Here is a 21636-nt window from a genome sequence, read left to right as displayed (position 1 = left end):
ATTCGAGGCATCGCCTGAAAAACCGCCATAGTGTGAAGATTTATAGACTGTACACGTTAATTACCTGTCGCTGAGAGCTATCTGGTTAAGCCATTGACTGACAGCGGATCCACAGCGATTGTCAATGATCATATGCCACCTTATCTGTTGAAAAGAAGACTCAGACATGTTCGCTCGATAAGGATTGACAACGTATCTGCACCTGTGGATAAGAACCCGGGTGCACAGCTTAGACCGTTCGAGGCATCGTTCATCGTATTGGAAACATTGAAGGGTGAACCTTTGTATGTGAGTGAGGTCCAGAGTGGTTTTATGCACAATATACAATTTAATGAGCTCCCGCATCTAGAAGATCCAATTAATCACATAGTCCTCAAGATTGCCGTAAAAATCCCGAGCAGAACTGAATTATCAAGCTATGTCAATGAAAATAGCTGGCTGGCATTGCGGGTCTACGAAGTAGATCTGAATAAGCTGCAGAGCGTTAATCCGAACGATTTGATTGACAGTTACAATGCACCACTATTTGAAATGACTGATGGCTTCTATACACTCCCTGGCCTTCCAGCAGCACGGATTGTCTCGGATTTTTCTTCCCACAAACGAAATGTCTCCAACAGCAGGTTCGTTCAGTCATTTTCCTTTAATTCAGCTCTAAAGGTCAATAAATTGATAGAATATAAAACGCAAGTTATGATTGAGTGCTCTAACTCTGCGGCTAAGGTGGAAGAAATTATACTTTCTAATAACAGAAGAGACCTTTGGCAAATTAAATGCATAGCCAGATTTAAAGACGAATTGAAACGCTCAATGCAGGAAAAAACTGTCAATATCTCAATACTAGACGGAAAAATCAGACCTATTTTGAAATTTAATGAAAACGAACAGGCAGACAGACAATCCCTGAATGATTATTATGGTAATACGTATCCAAATCTAATACAAACAAAAGATCGCGTGGATTTTTTGAGAATTAAAAGGTTAAGCAAACTCATAGGTGTTTTCAAAGAAACATGCCTTTTTCGAAAGGATTTTAGATTCATAAGCGTTGACGAGGATACGTCCTCGCGTTCCTTGTACGAGAGAACTTCCCTCAACTTGATTGACAAGAAAAGGATCATTAAGATGGCATCAACGAATGATGCCGAAAGAGAGCTAGTAAACACCTGCTTAGGTTACTACTTAATTTTTATCAAATTGGTGGCCACAAAAGTCTATGATATCCCATTACCGTACTCCATAAATTATTACGGAAGTACATCTTTGATCGGAGGAGATGGTGCCCTTTATCTAAGTGATAGTGCTGCTCTAAAAAATCCTGAAAACTTCTTAGAAGCAATGGATAAATTCAATAAAAACCTCATACAGATCATCCAGCGTTGGGGGCACCACCGCTCACCATAAGCTGGTAGTCAAAATATCCGTTGGGATTTCCGTTCAGTCTCTTCCACGTATGGATGTCTCCATTTTTACCGTCAAGCAAGTATATACGAACACGGCGTTCAGTACCTCCATATCCACCATAGCCTCCTTCGCCGGTACCACCGCCATAGCATAGCCATGTCTTTTTAGAAGTAGAGTCATCTAACAGACAGTAATCGTTACAGTGGTCGTGACCACAACTTGTAACACTGACACCTAGATGATCAAGGGTTTTCTTCCCATTTGAATTATATTTTGGAGCCATCACTGCTTCCTTAGAGTTACCCACCAGTGGGTTTCTATTATTCGCTTCCTTCTGTGAATCAAAATCCAAATACTCGGGAAGTGGAATGTGGAAGAAAGCCATGGACAAATGTTTTTGGCTGGGCTTTGCAAGAGATGGACTAATCTTCTCATCGTAGAGTTCACGTAGATAGTCCCATTGAGCTTCCTTAATCCAGTCATACCCGGGATACACCTTACCTGTCGTGGAATACTTATGGGAGTCCAAGAAGTAAAGTGTCGCTGCAGGTTTGCCTGTAGTTGGGTCGATAATTTGGTGGAAGTAGTTGCCTACACCAAAAGAGTTGTCCTTGGTATCCTTGGGACTTATCTGGAAAATAGAGTACGGCAAACTTTCTACGTATTTCGACAATGCCCATCTACCTAGGCTTCCCTCGTCATCATGGTTGCCCCAAACCATTGCCCATGGAATCTTTCTCCTTATAGCAGGAGCTACAGCCTTCAATAAACTGGTCTCGGAATCTCTAATCGATCTATCCCCCATAATCTGATCACCAGTGTAAACTACCAGATCTGGTGACTCAATATCCAAAACACGTTCTATGAAGCGTAGTGTCTTCGAATCTGCCTCGCATGTAGGATGCTTTGGGAACTCATCTCTGCATTCACTCTTTCCAGCAGAAAAGTGTAGATCTGCGAGCTGCAAGATTTTGAACCTTCCTTCTTCTCCCAACCTCAGCGCTTCATTCATTATTCTAGTCTCTTCAAGATCCAGGAATTTATAAGTGAGATACGCTGAGGTACTTCCCTTACTCAGTGGCCAGGATTTTTCTAAGTGCCAACCAGGTCTAGGATCTACACTATCTTCACCAAATAGGACGTTCAACTCGCTGAAAACTTGAGCACCATTTTTGACTTCATACAAGGAGAAAGGTTGAATTGAAACATGCAAATGTTCGTATTTCTTAGTCCCACTCATATCAACATCTGTTATCCAAGTGACCATATTAACCTTATCAAGCTCTTCTTCTTCCATTGCAGCCACAGATGACATTGCCAAAGCATCATAGTACAAATACTCTGAAAAACCAGCCCAATTGAATCCTTCAGACCCTTTTAAATCTTTTTCAATAACCACCCTCTCTGCAAAACGAGTAGGAGAGGGCAAGATCTCGCTCTTAATATAACAATGCTTCCAAACCGTTCCAAGGTGAAAACACTTCAGTTTACCGATGTTTACCACTACCTGGCGATTAAGATGCCTCTCTTCTAAATCATTAGCTGAAAGCCATTCGGATCTATCGTATTGCAGCAGATCTTTATCCAGGGTCTTCTCTCCATAATACAATTTGACGATAACAAACCGCAATAGAACCAATCCTACCACGTACGAGAGGTAGCGAAGGTATTTCTTGGAGAGCATTCCCATGCTTAAACCTACGCTTGGCTTGCTACTTTATATTCAGCCTGTTCGATTAAAGAATTTGTTGAGATATAGTCTAATAAAAGCGAACACTCGAATCTGCAAGGGTCGCTCAATACGCAGATGAAAATAACACATAACGGTTAACTTTGAAGTAATAAGATATATACCAGCTATATATTACACAAATCATTCCCCAGCACTGGAGTTCTTCTGGCTGGGAGCCTCTGGTCTGCGGTCGTTCCTTAGTAGTCCACCAGCATTCCCGCCCGGAATCTCACCTAAACCAGGCCTGCCTAAACCATGTACCACTGTATGAGGTTTTCTTAGCTTATCTGCGTCGAACTCTTTAGGGTGGTTATGTCTTCTGGAGTGCAACTTTAACTTGTGATCCGATGGCTCATCGCTTGCACTATTTTGAGAATTTTGGCCAGTCTCCTGTGATTTGTCGCTACTCATCTTCTGGCAAGTTATATTTCGAGTTCAACGGTTCAAGTAGAGATTAGATCTAACGTGTTCAAGGGTCTTGTAATTATCATTCTCCTTAAGAGGCTGAATTTGAGTCACACGTAACGGAAGATTGGATTAATTCTTGGTCGAGGTTTGTGAGCTTAAACTTGGTGAACAGATCGGCTATTACTGGTTTCATCGAGTATCAAGTATGGTCTCAGATGGTGCTATTGATACTAGGTTTATTGAGAACTTTTTACAAGGCTTAAATTGTGAACAGTATCTCGAAAAGTTCGTCGAATGCAGGATTCTGACTCCACGAGAGGTAAGATTCCTGGATCGAGAGTTGTTAAATGCATTAGGAGTATCTAAGCTGGGGGATAGGGTGCGGATCTTGCACAGGGCTAAGCAATTGACAGGTTCAAAGTCACAGCAGGATTGTACGAGTCAATTAAATGAGATTATAGAAAAGATTGGTTCGTTATCAACAGCAGGAGCGCCAGCAAGTGAGGAATTGACCACTGAAAAGCACTCGGTGATCTTTATTTTGAATGATGGCTCAGCGAAGAAGGTTAATGTGAATGGCTGTTTCAATGCGGACTCTATTAAGAAAAGACTTATCAAGAGATTACCTTCAAGAAGTGAAGAGGATGATTCTCAAGCTATTCCGGATTATGATGTCTTTGTTGTTGACTATTTGAAGAACGTCCTACATCTGCTTTATGATGTTGAGTTGGTGACCATTTGTCATTCAGCTGATCGCTCGGAGAAGAACAGGTTGATCTTTGTCTCGAAGGATCAGACCCCTAGTGACAAAGCTATTTTGACTTCGAAGAAATTGTATGTCAAGACTCTGAGTGCTCAGCATTTGACCCAGACAAACGCTAATGAATCTGTTTCTGGGAATGCCTTGCCAGCTTCCAGTTCTCGTTTGCGGTTAGATAATGGTAAGGACAAGATCCGCAAGATTTTCAATCAGAGACCTCCGAGTGAACTCATCTCGACCAACCTGGCTGGTTACTTTCCTCATGCAGATATGAGACGTCTGGAAAAAACTTTGAAAGAATCTTTTAGGCAGTCAGCAAGGTTATCCACCATTCAGGGCCGAACACCAAGTAAGGATAGCAACAACGTTGGAGATATTCTGCTAAATCAATCTAATGCGGTGAACTCCGCTTTGTTACGAACCGTCATGCAGAATGAAAGCAGTGATGATAGCGGGTCGAACAAAACTACCTCTAGTACAGTGGAACGGCGCGTACCAGATTTCCCAAACGATGATCGTATTGAACTGTGGAATGCTCGTCCTGAAGATCAGCTGGACGAAGATCCAGACAGTGAGATTGTATCTTTACCAACAAAGATGGCTACTCCAAAGACCTGGCTCAAAGGTGCAAGGATTGGCTCCGGAAGTTTTGGTACTGTTTACCTTGGGATGAATGCCCGTACAGGTGAACTAATGGCTGTTAAACAAGTTGAACTACAGTCCAGTGCCTTTGCGGCTGGGCTTGTCGGCGGTTCGGACGACAAGAACGATCTGAAGCATGAGCAGAAGTTGAAAAATGCTTCTCGTATACATAGAAAGATGATTGACGCCCTGCAGCATGAAATGAACTTGCTGAAAGATCTACACCACGAAAACATTGTAAAATATTATGGTTCGTCTGAAGAAAGCGGTAACCTAAACATTTTTCTCGAATACGTGCCTGGCGGATCCGTTTCTTCTATGCTTAACAGTTATGGGCCATTTGAAGAATCTCTTATCATCAATTTTACGAGACAGATTCTCATTGGTGTGGTCTACCTTCACAGAAAGAACATTATTCACAGAGACATAAAAGGTGCTAACATACTGATAGATATCAAGGGATGTGTAAAGATTACTGATTTTGGTATCTCAAAGAAACTGTCTCCACTCAATAAGCAACAAAATAAAAGAGCATCATTGCAGGGTTCTGTTTATTGGATGGCTCCCGAAGTAGTCAAACAAGCAGCCACAACAGAAAAGGCTGACATATGGTCTACTGGCTGTGTCGTTATAGAAATGTTCACAGGTAGACATCCGTTCCCAGATTTCTCGCAAATGCAAGCCATCTTCAAGATTGGTACTAGTACTGCGCCCGAGATACCTTCATGGGCCACAGATGAGAGTAAAAGCTTCCTCGAAAAGACCTTCTTGTTGGACTACAAGAAGAGACCTGGTGCAGCAGACCTGTTACAGCATCCCTGGCTCGATGCCCACCTCATATAATATCTTTATATGGTTTATTCATATCACGTGAGCCTGACACTATTTCAATAAAGTGAAATATATACGGATTGAGACCTGTTCTACTTCAACTAGGTGAGCTATCGAAATAGAATCGTACAGTACCTCACTCAGGTTAGTTTCAATGTGCCCCAAGAAATTGAACTATGCTGCGGGTGATGACCTAATGGTATGTTTTTATTTGAATGCATTTAGTCACTATAAGCATAAAACCAAATACATATTAACAAGCGCTTATCAATGCAGCTTTATGCAACTCCGAAGGAGGCCATGAGGGAGACTAAACGTCGAATGGATGAGGAAAAGCTGAGAAGACAGCAGAAATATGAAATGAAGATGGGCCGAGGTACAAGAGTAGATCCCGATAAGCATATACCTCCGACACCTTTACCTCCGATGGCCTATAATAATAGTGCTCCAGTGACTCAAAGCAATATGGGGCCATATTATGATCCAAGATATGAAAACAGAAAATCAGCGCCATCTCAAATAAACCTTCCTCCTAACTCAAGGCAAAGCCCGACAAATCGAGTACCTAGTAGGGTTAGACCGCCCAATATTCCAACGCAACCTCCAACTAGGGCGACTCCACCACCACAACGTATAGTAAGCTCACCAGCGACAACAAGCAGTCCGACTACTGTTGGCTCTAGGAACTCTATGGACACAATGGAGGACACCAGGGATATCCAGATAGCAATGCAATTATTTTTGAACCACGATTATAAGAATAAAGGTAGGCTAACAGCAGAGGAACTACAAAACCTATTACAAAATGATGACAATACTCATTTTTGCATATCGGCAGTTGATGCCCTGATAAACTTATTCGGCGCTTCACGATTTGGGACCATCAACCAGAGTGAGTTCGTCTCGCTTTACAAAAGAGTTAAGAATTGGCGAAAGGTTTATGTCGACAACGATATAAATGGATCATTTACGATATCTGTGAGTGAGTTCCATAACTCCTTACAGGAACTTGGATACTTGGTACCTTTTGAAGTTAGCGAAAGGCTATTTGACCAATATGCAGAATTTATTAACCAGAGCGTTAATGGGAAGGAGTTGAAATTTGATAAATTTGTTGAAGCCCTAGTGTGGCTCATGAGGCTGACAAAGTGTTTTAGGAAGTATGACCTGAACCAGGAAGGTATAGCGACAATCCAATACAAAGACTTTATCGATCAAACGTTATATCTGGGTAGATTTCTGCCTCGCTAGTATACGCAGCCGGCTACAAGCAAGATATTAATGGATCTCAAGTAACAAGTAATTATACAGCTAGAGTGAAGGCTCTTGAACGTAATTAGTACAACTCATCACCGGTATTCAACCTTTAAAGTTCTGAGCCCTAACTAATGGCTCTTTTACTGATTGTTACCCGAAAAAATGATCAATTTTTCGAATTTATTCCTATAAAAGCGTTCGACGTAAAAAATACAATTACTTCATGATGGAGGTAGTAAAAGATCGAGTAATGATTCAACCTCGAAAAGTGTTGGTTCCACTAAAGTATTAGTGTGCACATTTTTTTCTCTTTTCTGTTTTGATTTACATGATGAATACCTATATGTTACCTTTTTTTCTGGCATCTCTAATGTTAGAATGCGAAGTTTAAGTACTATCCATTCGATGAATACACTCATTGACAAATATCTGACAAAACAAGTAAAAGAGAAAGTTTCTTGACACTTCTTGCAAACTTCCCTCGCAGAGGAACAGTCCGCTCTTATGTCCACTTCTTGTGGTATGCCATTTGTGTAGGGTCGTACTAATTCATGGAGACCAAAGCTCACCGCGCCCTCTGGGTGCATAAACGGTACTCTCGAAAGTGGTTTTAACCACCCTTTGGCCATATTGGCTTGTCTCTTCTTTAATACCATTCTTGACCATAAGCTCATTGAATCTTTCGCTTTCCTTGTACTGCTTAACGTTCATCTCTTTAGTCAAGGCAGAATCTGCGTCAACTAAGGAACACCACGGAATTCTGCAAATGTTAGCAAGACTTCTCACTTGAGGATCCTCAGTGATCAAAATCCATCTCAAGCCATCCATACCGTCGTCAAATTGGCACTTGTACAGACAACTCTTGATCAAATTCTTCAGTCTTCTAGGTAACCTGTTCAATGTATCGACATCCCCGGGGTTTTCACTAACAAAATCCAGCACTTCTGACCATGAAATAATATCCAAAATTTCTGGGAACTCAATAATAATCTCAGGGTTTTCCGTCCTATGATCAATACTATCGATGAATTTCAAAGACTCACGAGCCACAAAACTCTTCCGTTTGTATCTTAAGAAATCCAATTCATTCAAAGTGAAAGTAGGCATATAAAGTCTTAATTTCGTGCTCTTGGGGCATTCCAAACACCATCTCTTGATATTCCCCAGCCCTTTCTCAAAGGAAGAAGCCTCGAGGATAAAATTATAAGTATTCATCGACTCAGATGAGCCATTAGAATCCACGGTTGGAGAGTTCATAATCTCTCAAACGGTATTTGGGGTGATCAACAACTGTCGACCTCTATGAGATGAGTATCGATTCGATGAGCTTGCTTCTTGAATTTTCATCAAGAGTTCCATTACCCGCCTTTAAAACCTTTAATTGAAGCTACTTAGGCTTGATGGAATCAATACTACAAGTCCTGACGAATAGATTCTTTCTGGTAACCCATTGAGTCGAACAGTTTGCATATTACTACTCCAAAGCTATCTTGAACTTGTAACTACATTAAAAAATTAACTTTCGCTTCGAAAGAAGACTTAAGGTGAGTTAAATTCTCGACGCCGCATTTTTCGGTATCTTCTATTGTGACTGTACTGAACGAACCTTCTCCCAATCAAGCAACCTTCTTGCATCGGTCTTCTAAAACCTCGGCCATTACAAAATTGTGTCGTTAAGCTAAACGTAACTACCTGCTAAGCTTCGTTTATTTCTACGATATGTGATAAATGCATCGTTTAATTAATTCGACGAAAAAATGGCCTTACTTTTGCAAAATTTACTTACTAGATTCTTACCGGCTTAACGATGAGTGGCGTCAAGTTGTATGGGCTCATTTGATTGAGATGCTCGGGGAATTGTTTATACGACCTTCTGGAACGACGACCAGTTCTTTAATGGATGTATATATAAATGTGAAATTATTCGATAATATCTGGTAGCTGAGAAATTGAGTTGCTTAACCCAGTAGCTAGCCTCAAGGGAACCAAGATGTCTGCTGTGTTTAGTAACGCAACGTTGTGCGAACTCATTCGTGAGAACACTTACTCTAAGACGTTGCAAAATGTTTATCAATTGCAACCACAATTGAATGTGATGGAAAAATACTGGGCTGCATGGTACACTTATATGAACAACGATGTGCTAGCGACTGGTTTAATGTTTTTCCTACTTCACGAAGTTATGTATTTCACAAGAAGTTTGCCATGGTTCATCATTGATCAAATACCATATTTTAGGAAATGGAAGATACAACCAACAAAGATTCCAAGTGCCAAGGAACAATGGCACTGTCTAAAATCTGTTGTGCTATCCCATTTCTTAGTCGAAGCTATTCCAATCTGGACTTTCCATCCAATGTGTGAGAAACTCGGTATCTCCGTTCAAGTCCCATTCCCATCTTTGACTACCATGTGTCTAGAGATTGGTTTGTTTTTCTTCTTAGAGGATATGTGGCATTACTGGGCTCACCGTCTGTTCCATTACGGTGTCTTTTACAAGTACATTCACAAGCAACATCACAGATATGCGGCTCCATTTGGTCTATCTGCAGAATATGCTCATCCTGCTGAGACCATGTCTTTGGGTTTCGGTACTGTTGGTATGCCAATCCTTTACGTCATGTACACTGGTAAACTACATCTGTTCACCCTTTGTGTATGGATTACTTTGAGACTTTTCCAAGCCGTTGACTCTCACTCCGGTTATGATTTCCCATGGTCTTTGAACAAATTTCTACCATTCTGGGCCGGTGCTGAGCACCATGATCTACACCATCATTACTTTATTGGTAACTACGCATCGTCTTTCAGATGGTGGGATTTCTGCTTGGACACTGAAGCTGGTCCAGAGGCAAAGGCTGCCAGAGAAGAAAGAATGAAATTAAAGGCTGAATCTAACGCTAAGAAGAATGAATAGATCTTACATTCTTTTGCATAATTCGGTACGATATTAGAATTCTTATGGGATGGTAACATCCTCACTAAATTATTAACTTATGTATGTTTTTAGGTAACGAAAACGATAGAACTATGAAAAGCTCTACTAAGCTCTAACAGCCACTTAATGCATCACAGTGCGTAAAAGAAATGATTCACTCAATACGGATCTTAATTGATATTTATATTATACATTGTTAGATTAACCAACCCATTTTCTTGCTGATCTGAATAGACGAATCCATGGACCGTAACCGCCCCATTCCTCGTACTTCTCAGCTGGATACCAAGAGTTAGCTTCTAATCTGCAAACTCTCTCTGGATGAGGCATCATGGCCAAGACTCTTCCGTTTGGAGACTTCACACCGGCAATACCGTTTGCCGAACCATTTGGATTGTAAGGGAATCTTTGAGTCACATTACCGTGATTGTCAATGTATCTCAAGCCGCAAAGTCCTTGGCTTTCGAAGGCATCTTGCTGATCCTTAGATGCGAATGTGGCCTTACCTTCACCGTGTGCTACAGCGATAGGTAGTTTGGAACCTAGCATACCATTCAAGAAGATACTTTCAGTTTGGTCGTTATCCTGGAAAACTTGAAGCATAGCAACACGAGCTTCGTATTGTGTACTGGCATTTCTATCAAAGCTTGGCCAGTTTTCACAGCCTGGAATGATCTCTTTCAATCTACTCAAGAACTGACAACCGTTACAGGCACCGAAGGCGAAAGTGTCTTCTCTTTCTTGGAAGAACTTGACGAATTGAGCACGTAGACCTTCGTGGTACAAAACCGACTTAGCCCAACCGGCACCGGCCCCAAGAACATCACCATAAGAGAAACCACCACAAGCGGCGATACCGACGAAGTCATCTAGGTGAACTCTGCCCTCCAATAAATCGGTCATGGTAACATCGATAGATGTGAAACCTGCTTGCTCGAAACACCATGCCATCTCCATTTGACCGTTCACACCTTGTTCTCTCAAGATGGCAACGTTTGGTCTCACACTTGAAAGTTGTGCACCAATCTTGAGATCATCACTTGGATCGTAAGTCAAGGCGTAGTGAAGACCTGGATCTTTGTCATCCTTGATTGCATAAAATTCCTCTTCAGCGCTCTTTGGATTATCTCTTAGCTTTTGCATTTCAAATGAGGTAGAACTCCAAATTTGTTGCAAGTCACCTCTAGTGCTTTCGTATAGATGCTTACCTTCGCTGCCAATGATTCTGATAGCTTGAGAGCTGAAGTCAGGTCTACCAACAACGGAGACGTAATCAGCAGAAACACCGTTGCGCTCCCAGATCTTCCTGAACTCATCCAAGTTCGATTGTGTGACTTGGAAGACAGCACCTAGCTCTTCATTGAACAATTCAACCAAGACTTCTTCGAGAGAAGATGCTTTAACCATAGTAGCCAAACCACATCTTGAGGCAAATGCCATTTCCAATAATGTTACTAACAGACCACCATCAGATCTATCGTGGTAAGACAGCACAATGTTGGTTTTGTGAAGCTCTAACAAACCTGTGAGGAAACCCTTCAAAACACTGTTGTCATGAACAGTAGGAGAGTCGTTACCAACTTGACTGTAGACTTGTAACAAAGCAGAACCACCCATCGATTTCTTTTCTTGCAAAGCAGCGAGATCGACAAGTACTAAAACGGTATCTTCGACGTCTTTGTTCAACAAAGGAGTCCATGTGTTGGAGGTGTTGAACACTGGAGAGAAAGCAGTAATATCCAAGGATAGAGGAGCGGTGACTTCCTTGTCATCCCATTTCATCTTCATCGACATGGAGTCCTTACCAACAGGTACGGAAATTCCAAGAGCTGGACATAAATCAATACCTAAAGCCTGGACAGCTTCATACAGCTTAGCACCTTCTCCCTCATGAGATGCAGGCGACATCCAGTTGGCAGACAGTTTGACATGTTTTAGTGACTTGACGTCAGCAGCGAACAAGTTTAGCAAAGACTCTGCAACAGACAACTTGGCAGAAGCAGCAGCTGAGATCAAAGCGTTTACTGGCTTCTCACCCATTGCCAAGGCTTCACCAGTCTTAACAATGGAAGGGCCGAGAGAAGTTGCAGTAACACCAACATCTGCGACTGGAACTTGCCATGGACCGACAAATTGGTCTCTGTCAATCAAACCGGTAACAGTTCTGTCACCAATAGTAACCAAGAAAGACTTGGAACCGACAGCTGGTAGACGCAAGACCCTCTCAACTGCATCCCCGATGGCCAAAACAGCGCTTAAATCGGCCTCTGGTAGTTGAAGTTCGGCAGTGGTAGCTTCTCTAGACATCTTTGGTGGTTTGCCAAACAAGATTGGCATCTCAAGATCGATAGGAGTCTCCCCTAGCAAAGGATCTTCAACAATTAGCCTTTGTTCAGCAGTAGCGGTACCAACGACGGAATAAGGAGCTCTTTCTCTTCTACAGATCTCTTCGAAGACTGCCAAATCATTTGGTGCAACACCCAAAACATAACGTTCTTGAGACTCATTACACCAGATTTCCATTGGAGACATACCTGGCTCTAGTGATAAAACCTTTCTGATATCAAAAACGGCACCTAAATCGTTATCGTGAACCAATTCAGGTAGTGCGTTTGAAAGGCCACCTGCACCAACATCATGAATAGATTGAATTGGACTCTTTTCTCCCAAGGCCACACAGGCGTCAATGACTTGTTGACAACGACGCTCCATTTCTGGGTTACCTCTTTGAACAGAAGCAAAATCTAAATCAGCTGAACCTTCACCCGCAGCCAGGGAAGAAGCAGCACCACCACCAAGACCAATCAACATTGACTGGCCACCTAGCACGATCAATTGAGAGCCAGGAGTGATAGGCTTGTCTTTCAAGACAAATTGGGGTCTGACGGCACCAAAACCACCGGCAATCATAATTGGTTTATGGAAGCCTCTGATTTCTTCTTTACCTTGACTGTTTTTGACCTTAGTGGTTAATGTTCTGAAGTAACCATTGATACATGGTCTGCCGAATTCGTTGTTGAAAGCGGCAGAACCTAGAGGGGCTTCGATCATGATATCCAAAGCAGAGGCAATATGAGATGGTTTACCGATATCCAGTTCCCAAGGTTGGTGGTGAAATGGGATTAAAAGATCACTAACGGAGAAACCACTCAAACCACACTTTGATTTAGAACCTCTACCAGTGGCACCTTCATCTCTGATTTCACCACCAGAACCAGTGGAAGCACCTGGGAATGGTGAAACTGCAGTTGGGTGGTTGTGTGTTTCCACTTTGATCAACATAGGAACATTTTCCTTCTTTGCGGTCCACTTCTTGGTAGAAAAGTCTGGGGCGTAGTGATAAGCCTCATTGTCAGTATCCAGGACCGCTGCGTTATCGGAATAAGCACTCAAAGTAAAGTCTGGGGTTAATTTATGCGTATTCCTAATCATTTGGAACAGTGTAAATTTCTTCTTAAGCCCATCAATAGTCCAGTCAGCATTGAAAATCTTGTGACGACAATGCTCAGAATTGACCTGAGCAAACATGAATAGTTCAACGTCAGTTGGATCTCTTTTCAAAGTTTCGACGAAAGCTTGAACTAAATATTCCATTTCACCGCGATCGAGAGCCAAACCCAAGTCGACGTTAGCTTTCTCCAAAATCTCCTTTGGAGAGGATTTGGAACGGCCTGAGACCAATGGAACATGTACTAGAGGTCTTGGAGAATCATGTAGGAACAAATCATCGCCAGTAGGTGGAGATTCAAGGTACAAATGTTGAGTCATTCTATCAAAAACTGGCTTCAAAGATTCATCGTTTAGATTCTCCAAGAGTGGGAAACCTGGAATAGTATTGATCAGCAAAGCTAGACCTCTTTCCACACGATTAACTTTGTCGTCTAGATTACAGACCGAAGTGATGTTAGTGGCTTTAGAGGACCATGGAGAAATAGTACCTTTTCTTGGAGCAATTCTAATAAGGTAAGTATCCTTTTCCAACGAGGTTCCAGAGACATTTTCTACTACTGCATCGTGTAAAACCTTAGAAAGTTCATCATTTTCGATGTCCAAAGCATTATCATAAGTCAATAGTGCTTCCAAACGTTTGTAATCTTCAGTGGACAATTCACCATCACCTTTGACATCCACATAGTGAACGTAGCAGGAACGAACTTCATTGATTATCGCAGTACTGTTAGTGTACTGGTTTATTTCTTCGATAAGGTTGTCGACCCTGAACTGAGGCAGAGCGACTGGACCGACCAATATTTTGACGGACATCCTGGCAATTCACCCTTTCTCGACTTCCTTGAATCTACCACAGGACGTGATTGAACAAAGAGGCTAGTCTAATATACTACGTGCAGCCTAGTTGTATAGGTGAGCGGATGAAAAATTTTCAAAAATTACAAGTTAATTAATACTTCAAGACAGAACTAGATCGCTAAGACTCGAAATTTTATAAAGACATAAGATGAAATCTCTCAGATTTTATAAGGTTGCGTTTACGTGTAGTCGAGGGTCTTGCTGCATTGATTAGACAAATATGGCTCCTACTATTAGTCACCTGTATTACTTTGATATCTTGAAGCGTTTTCTGACTCTGATCGCGCCTTTCCATATGCAAAATTTTCAGCTCATCGCTTGAAATTTACAGGTGATGACAATGATGATAACGGTATCATACAAAGTGTTTAGTCAAGTTACGGCTCACTGAATAGCTAGAATTGATCTGAAGGATGCCCCAAAAAGCATTGAAGGTAAAACAAAAGGTGAAGGATCCTCGTCGTGTCACCAAGAGACAAAAGAACCTTCGAAAAGGTGCTCCTTTGCAAATTAAGTCGAAGAAGAAATCTTTGGAACATCTGAAGAAGTTAAATAGGACAGCTTCTTTGACTGAATCCACTGAGAGACTGATTGCTAGTAAAGTGGGACATTTGGAACTTTTGAAGGGAACGAGAAGAGAGTTGGAGAAAGGCAAAGGTAAGAAATGATTGTTATTTCAAAGTGGGTTTTTTGTACAGGTATATGTAAATTAGATTTCGATAATTGAGTCACCTCTCGTATGGCCATAGCCAGTTTAGAACCAAGTTTTGGATGAATGAATAAGCCTGTGAGCTTATCCAGTATAAAGAGAGTAATAATGGTGCTTGGGATGAGATCCCCATCATGAATATACAACTGAACCTCGAAATGTTCAAGATACTCGTCATACTTTGTGAGATCTTTGAAAACTCATCTGTAGCGACTTTAATTCCTGCATCTGATGCCTTCGTGCTCGTTAGCATCTTCCCGTTGTACTCAACATTGGTAAGGGCAAATGAACCTAGGATCATTGGCAGCAGCATTGGAAGGGAGTCGAGGGGAAGGCTGAGATCCAAATTTGGAGGAATATACGTGCTCAAAATATTGTAATAATTCGTCTCTAATAATTTCTTCTCGGTAAGTGTTCTTATACCCATGGACAATGTTACCCATAGTGGCACTTGAACTAAGGGCAGAACTATGTTTTTCCACATTTGTACATTGTACTTGCTGAACAGTCTCTTTTGTCTCTTTCTTGTTTCCTTTACGGCCAGAAGTGTAATTTGTTCAGGCGTAAGAGTTCGATTCTTCCCTGATGGCTCTGTAGTCGGTGTTTCACTAATGGCACTTCCTGAGCTGGTAATTGGACCTGTTTCAATCTTTGAAGCCGTGGTAGCGGCCAGTCGTAATTTGGTCACTGGTGGGATCGCCTGCACTAGCTTCCTCAATTCCTGCTGTTTCACTATCCTCTTCCTTTGCCATATGCTCAAGGGCAAAGTAGTAACTGTCCTCAATGCAATGGTTCCCAATGGTATGAGTACTACCCACGGCAGTCCAGATGCGGTGTGAATTGTGACCAAGGCATCGGACACACCTTGAAACATAGAAAATGACCGTTTGTTTGATTGAAGCCCAATTACACCTCGCAGACTTGCTCGATAAGTGCAAGAACTTACCAACATGAGGCCTCGACGTTCTAATCTCAGCTCTTGTGACTATTATTTAAGAAAAAATGTCATTCAATTAATTCGCCATGAAGACATCTCTTCCGCCCTTGTTGTATACGTAATTCATTACAATGCCCTATAACTATACAATGCCCATTCTGCCTACTCAACTTGGCTACCATCTCTTGGTTTATAAAATGGTAAGACTTCTACGACCTCTACGGGCAGTCTTCCGTCAACTTTCACAGCATACATGCCCGGAATATTCTGATCCACACTAAGCCATTTGGCAACCCATGATTTGGAAGGCTTACACATGCCTACAAGGCCCTCAAACGATGGCGATGTGCATTCTATAGCAGACACACCTGCCTCTTCAAAAATGCCCTGACAGTTAGGACAACCATCATTCGAAAAATCATTGGTTGTCAGCACAATGCCACACAGCATACAGGCCCTTTCACTAGACATTCTACCACGTATTCCAGTCTTTCTAACGCCCTTCAGTTACTGGTTTTACTCATTGAATAGCTGTAAACTTTCCAATACCGTGTTTATTACTTATCATTGTTTACGTGTTAAGACTTGAAAAGACTAGGCAAACTGTGGTGGACCTTCCGCTATGAAGGTCCTGTATGAGTGGCTACATGATCTGCAGTATTTTAGCACTGTTGTGGATAATTGAGCGTATTTCGATTTCCACTGTGAAGTACTCTCTCATGTTCTTATAAATATTATAAAGAGGATCAAAAATAAAAGTTCGGCCTTCTAATTAAAAAATCATTAATTCAGTCAATTAAAGTGTGAAATGGTTGATTACGTTGGTAAAGTTAAGCAATTGATTGCAAGCCATCAATTTTTGCAATTTACCGCTAATTGGTGTCCCGACTGCATCTATGCCAATTCGATATGGAAGCGTTTTGGTGTGCAAAGTAAAATCCATATGTTCGAAGTCGGTCCAATGAGTAATAACGAACGTGAGCAATACAGAAAAGCATTCCAAGAGGTTACTGGTAGTAGAAACTTGCCTACGGTGGTTGTAAATGGTAAATTTTGGGCTACCGAAAGTGAATTGCACAGATTCGAGGCTAAGGGAACTTTGAAAGAGGAATTGCAAAAAATTGGTCTTCTATGAACTGTTTTTATTAATTAATATAGATCTATTAGTTCTTGACATAGAAATATCCTGCTTTTTCTTCCATATCTGTCTTGACAAATGTTGGGATCTCTTCGCCTTTACTGCTATCATAAAGAATGATACCATTCCCCAGAGCATTCTTTTTTTCGTTTCTCTTGTAAAAGAATAACACTACAAAGGTCCAAAGACCATAAATGGAACCGAAGATGATACTCGTGATATAACCAGTCCTGAACTTTGGAGCCTCAACGGTTTGCCATGCGAGGGTTGGGATCCATGCGTAAGTGGACTGAGAAAAGGAATAAATGGCAATCCAGGTGATAGCCTTGACTTGTGGGTCAAGCCTCAGGAAATCATTAATGTAGGACCATAAACATGGAGATGCAGCAACACTAAAATATGTTGTTAGGAAAGCATACCATTTAGCGCTACTACTGACGTTCCATTTGATCAGGATGGCACAAGAGATTGTATTCATGATAGCAGCAAAAACCATGAATATCCATTTACAACGGAACAAATCTGCACCCCAAGCACAGAAGAACACATATGCAAAACCTAGACATGCCGGTAGGACACTCAGGTTATTCACCTGTTCAATAGAGTAACTGCTGTTCGACTTTAACCAAAGTGTATAAGAACCACTGAATGCGGTCATGTTGTTCCATGAGCAAGTATCAAACACAACCAAAACCCAGAAACTAGAAGTGCAAAAGACTTTTTTCCAGAGTTTCAAATCCCAGAGTGGTCTCAATTTACTCTTATCGACACCATCGTTGATCTGGTTTCTTCTGTTTCTGGCACGAGCGATTCTAATCTCTTCATCCGTTAGGAAAAGAGAGTAACACTTTGAAGGAATACCAGGAATAACAAAAAATCCTATGATCACAGTTGGTAAGGAGATAGCAATCGCATCAATTAAGAACATCCATCTCCACCCCGCCAAGCCATGAACACCATTCAAACTTTTAAAGATACGTGCTTGCAAAAGACCAGAAGTGACACCACCCAATAGTTGGCCACAAAAAAATAGACAGACTCTTGAACTGATCTCATCAGGCGCGTACCAGCAACCCAGAATATACTGCGAGACTGGGTAGTAAGCAGCCCCAAATGCACTAAGAATAAATCTGTAGGCCCTTAACTCGGCCAAGGATTTAGCTCTGTAACACGCAAATGTGAACCAAGTCCAACCCAAATCCATTACTGGCAAAATAATATGAGCTGGAAATCTTGGTAACAAGTACATGAAAGGTAGTTGGAAAACAATTGCACCAACATTTGCGATAGTACTGGTATAAATGTAATCGTTACCTTTCATTTTCAGATCTTCTCTCATGTTAGACACATAAGCGCTGGTGTAATTGTTGGAGTCCACAGATTTTGACCAGTTCAGAGCCAAGAAATAAACTGCAATGATAATATCCAATTTGTATAGCAGCCTACGCTCGGCTTTAGTCTGGGTGGCATGGTTGGGGTACAAGAAAGTATACCATTTCCTGGATGTCTTGTATTCCTTGTTCAACCTGTATTCGTATTCATCAAAGTATTTGTACCATTTACGACCAGCTTCATCCCTCAGTTCGTATGGCATATCCTTTTTCAACTCATTGAGTGAGCCATCCAAATGAGCTCTTGAATCGGTCACTTCGTGCAAACTAGTGACTGCACTCTCTTCCTTATCATCGCGAACATGTTCCTCGATGACATTTTCACCATCTGCTGAGCTGCTATCCCCCTCAACAACTTCATCCTCGGGAAGAATTCTCAATTTTGGTATACATTTCTTGCAGGCCCTACCACAGGACTTGAAGCATTGAGCGATCTTTTCGACAGAAGTATGGGAATTAAATTGCATGATTGGAACAAACCTCGTCCAGCGATTTTTTTTTTTCTAACAGTGTATTCCAATCGGCAAATGTCCGCTAACTTCTATGAGAAAGATTCGATGGGAAAGGAAACTAGACTGAGATCGGGAGGTTTTTAAATAACGTTTAAAATCCAGGAGATCCAACAACTCATCATGTCGATAATGATGACTTCATTCAATAATGGGTGAAAGATTTTTTGGTTTTTCGCCTGCGTTTTTCGCCTGGGCGCCTGGGCGCGGAGTGAAAAAGTGGGACTTGAGTCATCTGAGTATGATTCCTAAATCTGCCGCATGTTTTGACTTGATTGTGACTTTCAAATGCCTAATTTAGAATTTTGATTGGTTTAATCGAGATCATCAACGCTCCATAACTCGCAGTGGGCCATCATCAACCTTGTTGGAAAATTGATTAGCTCTATCGGCGATTTCCTTGAGTTTCTTCATCTTCCTCTGATAAGGTGATTGTTGTAAATCAGCGTCTGGCGCTTCATCATCGATGTCTGGGCTCTTGTATCTTTTGCGCATATAGTCAGGTTCTTCTTCATCTTCAGAATCAATCACGATGACTTGTCTAGTGCCATCAAATTCAACAAATGGCTCTCCCACCAGGGAAATGACATCGGGTACAGTAATCTCTCCATCTCGTGGGCTTCCGAGGAAGGGTTGAGTATTTTCCACCTGGCTCATAACCTTTACCGAAGGTGATCGACGATAAACATCTGGCTTTTCGTGGTATATGTCCGAGTCCGATCCAGAGTCAATTTCGAGCGTAAGAATGTCGGGTTTGTCGTTCTTGATCATTGTTTCACCCGGCAAACATATTGGCTGCTCAGCATGGTTGTAGAAGTTAAACACTTCCCTCTCATCGGCAGTTCCGTAGCCTGAAGTGGCATCATATTCGTTCATCTCATTTATTGTGTAGTCATCTTGAGAGTATTCAACAGGTTGTGTAACGTCCGCATTCATGTCCATCTCGTCGTGCACTAGGAAATCTTCTACTGACACCATATCTTGATCGCTGGATAGATCATCAGCAGAGTAGAATGACTCATGATCACTGACATCTCTTGAGTTACTCTCAAGCTCTTCGGCCGAATAAAATGACTCGCTGTCATCACTGCCATCGTCTCTGGTTCTTTGAAGATTGTCCATCTTCCATCGAGCAGCTTACCCCAACAATTGGATTGAATAGAATGGTAACAATCGGTGCTTCTTGGACTGCGTGCTCCCGATGAGATTGTCTTCACCGCCCTTAAATATCTGATAAGAATGATCGACAGAATCCGCGTGCACAGAGGGAAGCATACAAAACATAGAGATGCAAATACTAAACAGGTTTTCAAGCTGTTAAATAGAGTAGTTCAAGAACCCTCGATTTGATGAGTTTATTTCTTTCCGAGTGGTACTTTGCGAGGTCCTACGAGAACCGGTACAAGGCTCAAACTGAGGAATCGTCAAAAGCCTACTGGTTCAGATCTATTAAGGTCCGAAAACTCGTTGGTAATACCATCTGATACCTGTCGAGCCCAGGTTATTAGCTTTGAATTACTATGTGAGATGCGGGTAAAATAGTCATCCGCTTCTATAAGAGAAGAGTTTAAAAAATTTTCACCACTTTTTTACTTATGAGAAGACTAAGACAACAAGACTAGCTTACTATATCAATTGGTATGTTAGATGGTTTACAATGGTTACCACTGGTCATTCCCGTTGTCACTTAGATTTAATTTGACTATTAAATGTTAATGGCTAAGGGAAGTGAAGGATTAAGCTGTAAGAATCAAATGAAACTGCATTTCCGCTAGATGAAGAAGAGTAAATACCCTTTGTTCGGTCGAACAAGGGTATTCTTACCAAAATGTAGATTTTGATACCTTTTAACAGCTTCACCTCTTTTGAGGCAAGATTATAACTCCCATAACGGGATACTTATAGTTTTGATGATCCTTCATTATGGGACTGGACCCAAGTGATATCCACTACTGCGTGGGATCTTGCCTGTACTAACTTTTACGATGTCAGTGAATAATGACTCGTACTTCCGTTCTAGCTGATGCTCTAAAGACAATTATCAATGCTGAAAAGACTGGTAAGCGTCAAGTTTTGATTAGACCTTCTTCCAAGGTCATCATCAAGTTCCTACAAGTTATGCAGAGACATGGTATGTTATATTGCAAACAATGAGTAAAGAATCACGGATCCCCGGACTGATAACTAGATGGCATGTCGGATGGTATTATCATTTATTAATCGCATACTGTTTTTTAAGTGTCCGGGATAGCGAAATATGTGGAAATGCTTCTTACACGGTTTTGAATGTTTTAAAGAACACTGCATATTCTCAACCGTTTACTTTTCCTCAACATCATTACAAACATCTGTGTCTGTGATTCTTTCCCCTGCCGAGCTCGAGAAATAAGTTACTAACTTCTGCAAATAGGTTACATTGGTGAATTTGAATACATCGATGATCACAGATCTGGTAAATTGGTCATTCAATTGAACGGTAGAATCAACAAATGTGGTGTCATCTCACCAAGATTCAACGTTAAGATTGCAGACATTGAAAAGTGGACTGAAAACTTGTTGCCAGCTAGACAATTCGGTTACGTTATCTTGACTACTTCTGCTGGTATCATGGATCATGAAGAAGCTAGAAGAAAGCATGTCTCTGGTAAAGTACTAGGTTTCGTTTACTAATT

At 41.4% G+C, this 21636-nt stretch overlaps 15 protein-coding genes across 15 annotated transcripts; 7 read left to right on the top strand and 8 right to left on the bottom strand.

The window, feature by feature from the left end:
* Nucleotides 1–132: 132 nt before the first annotated feature.
* VPS38 (Vps38p) lies at nt 133–1404 on the top strand (the record flags this gene model as incomplete). Its single annotated transcript, XM_003681580.1, has 1 exon — nt 133–1404. One exon carries the CDS (start codon nt 133–135, stop codon nt 1402–1404), a length of 1272 nt encoding a protein of 423 aa, XP_003681628.1.
* Nucleotides 1370–3094, bottom strand: DCR2 (phosphoprotein phosphatase; the record flags this gene model as incomplete). Its single annotated transcript, XM_003681579.1, has 1 exon — nt 1370–3094. The coding sequence occupies one exon, from the start codon at nt 3092–3094 to the stop codon at nt 1370–1372; it is 1725 nt and encodes a 574-aa protein (XP_003681627.1).
* A 183-nt stretch (nt 3095–3277) lies between these two features.
* TDEL0E01720 (uncharacterized protein) lies at nt 3278–3547 on the bottom strand (the record flags this gene model as incomplete). The annotated part of the gene is made up of 1 exon (XM_003681578.1): nt 3278–3547. One exon carries the CDS (start codon nt 3545–3547, stop codon nt 3278–3280), a length of 270 nt encoding a protein of 89 aa, XP_003681626.1.
* Nucleotides 3548–3749: 202 nt separating this feature from the next.
* STE11 (mitogen-activated protein kinase kinase kinase STE11) lies at nt 3750–5789 on the top strand (the record flags this gene model as incomplete). The annotated part of the gene is made up of 1 exon (XM_003681577.1): nt 3750–5789. One exon carries the CDS (start codon nt 3750–3752, stop codon nt 5787–5789), a length of 2040 nt encoding a protein of 679 aa, XP_003681625.1.
* A 258-nt stretch (nt 5790–6047) lies between these two features.
* PEF1 (Pef1p) lies at nt 6048–7028 on the top strand (the record flags this gene model as incomplete). The annotated part of the gene is made up of 1 exon (XM_003681576.1): nt 6048–7028. One exon carries the CDS (start codon nt 6048–6050, stop codon nt 7026–7028), a length of 981 nt encoding a protein of 326 aa, XP_003681624.1.
* Nucleotides 7029–7583: 555 nt separating this feature from the next.
* Nucleotides 7584–8249, bottom strand: NMD4 (Nmd4p; the record flags this gene model as incomplete). The annotated part of the gene is made up of 1 exon (XM_003681575.1): nt 7584–8249. One exon carries the CDS (start codon nt 8247–8249, stop codon nt 7584–7586), a length of 666 nt encoding a protein of 221 aa, XP_003681623.1.
* A 775-nt stretch (nt 8250–9024) lies between these two features.
* ERG25 (methylsterol monooxygenase) lies at nt 9025–9951 on the top strand (the record flags this gene model as incomplete). The annotated part of the gene is made up of 1 exon (XM_003681574.1): nt 9025–9951. One exon carries the CDS (start codon nt 9025–9027, stop codon nt 9949–9951), a length of 927 nt encoding a protein of 308 aa, XP_003681622.1.
* A 222-nt stretch (nt 9952–10173) lies between these two features.
* On the bottom strand, nt 10174–14235 carry ADE6 (phosphoribosylformylglycinamidine synthase; the record flags this gene model as incomplete). Its single annotated transcript, XM_003681573.1, has 1 exon — nt 10174–14235. The coding sequence occupies one exon, from the start codon at nt 14233–14235 to the stop codon at nt 10174–10176; it is 4062 nt and encodes a 1353-aa protein (XP_003681621.1).
* A 458-nt stretch (nt 14236–14693) lies between these two features.
* Nucleotides 14694–14948, top strand: TDEL0E01660 (uncharacterized protein; the record flags this gene model as incomplete). The annotated part of the gene is made up of 1 exon (XM_003681572.1): nt 14694–14948. One exon carries the CDS (start codon nt 14694–14696, stop codon nt 14946–14948), a length of 255 nt encoding a protein of 84 aa, XP_003681620.1.
* A 60-nt stretch (nt 14949–15008) lies between these two features.
* COX18 (membrane insertase COX18) lies at nt 15009–15941 on the bottom strand (the record flags this gene model as incomplete). The annotated part of the gene is made up of 1 exon (XM_003681571.1): nt 15009–15941. One exon carries the CDS (start codon nt 15939–15941, stop codon nt 15009–15011), a length of 933 nt encoding a protein of 310 aa, XP_003681619.1.
* Nucleotides 15942–16088: 147 nt separating this feature from the next.
* On the bottom strand, nt 16089–16397 carry SPT4 (transcription elongation factor SPT4; the record flags this gene model as incomplete). The annotated part of the gene is made up of 1 exon (XM_003681570.1): nt 16089–16397. One exon carries the CDS (start codon nt 16395–16397, stop codon nt 16089–16091), a length of 309 nt encoding a protein of 102 aa, XP_003681618.1.
* A 337-nt stretch (nt 16398–16734) lies between these two features.
* On the top strand, nt 16735–17061 carry GRX8 (glutathione-disulfide reductase GRX8; the record flags this gene model as incomplete). Its single annotated transcript, XM_003681569.1, has 1 exon — nt 16735–17061. One exon carries the CDS (start codon nt 16735–16737, stop codon nt 17059–17061), a length of 327 nt encoding a protein of 108 aa, XP_003681617.1.
* A 28-nt stretch (nt 17062–17089) lies between these two features.
* Nucleotides 17090–18922, bottom strand: VHT1 (Vht1p; the record flags this gene model as incomplete). The annotated part of the gene is made up of 1 exon (XM_003681568.1): nt 17090–18922. One exon carries the CDS (start codon nt 18920–18922, stop codon nt 17090–17092), a length of 1833 nt encoding a protein of 610 aa, XP_003681616.1.
* A 369-nt stretch (nt 18923–19291) lies between these two features.
* Nucleotides 19292–20086, bottom strand: TDEL0E01610 (uncharacterized protein; the record flags this gene model as incomplete). The annotated part of the gene is made up of 1 exon (XM_003681567.1): nt 19292–20086. The coding sequence occupies one exon, from the start codon at nt 20084–20086 to the stop codon at nt 19292–19294; it is 795 nt and encodes a 264-aa protein (XP_003681615.1).
* Nucleotides 20087–20962: 876 nt separating this feature from the next.
* Nucleotides 20963–21634, top strand: RPS22B (40S ribosomal protein uS8; the record flags this gene model as incomplete). Its single annotated transcript, XM_003681566.1, has 2 exons — nt 20963–21095; nt 21375–21634. The coding sequence occupies 2 exons, from the start codon at nt 20963–20965 to the stop codon at nt 21632–21634; spliced, it is 393 nt and encodes a 130-aa protein (XP_003681614.1).
* Nucleotides 21635–21636: the final 2 nt, after the last annotated feature.

Source organism: Torulaspora delbrueckii, chromosome 5, assembly GCF_000243375.1.
Source record: "Torulaspora delbrueckii CBS 1146 chromosome 5, complete genome".
NCBI lineage: Eukaryota > Fungi > Ascomycota > Saccharomycetes > Saccharomycetales > Saccharomycetaceae > Torulaspora > Torulaspora delbrueckii.
Note: the sequence above shows the minus strand (reverse complement) of the source record. Positions and strands in the feature narration are given on the sequence as shown.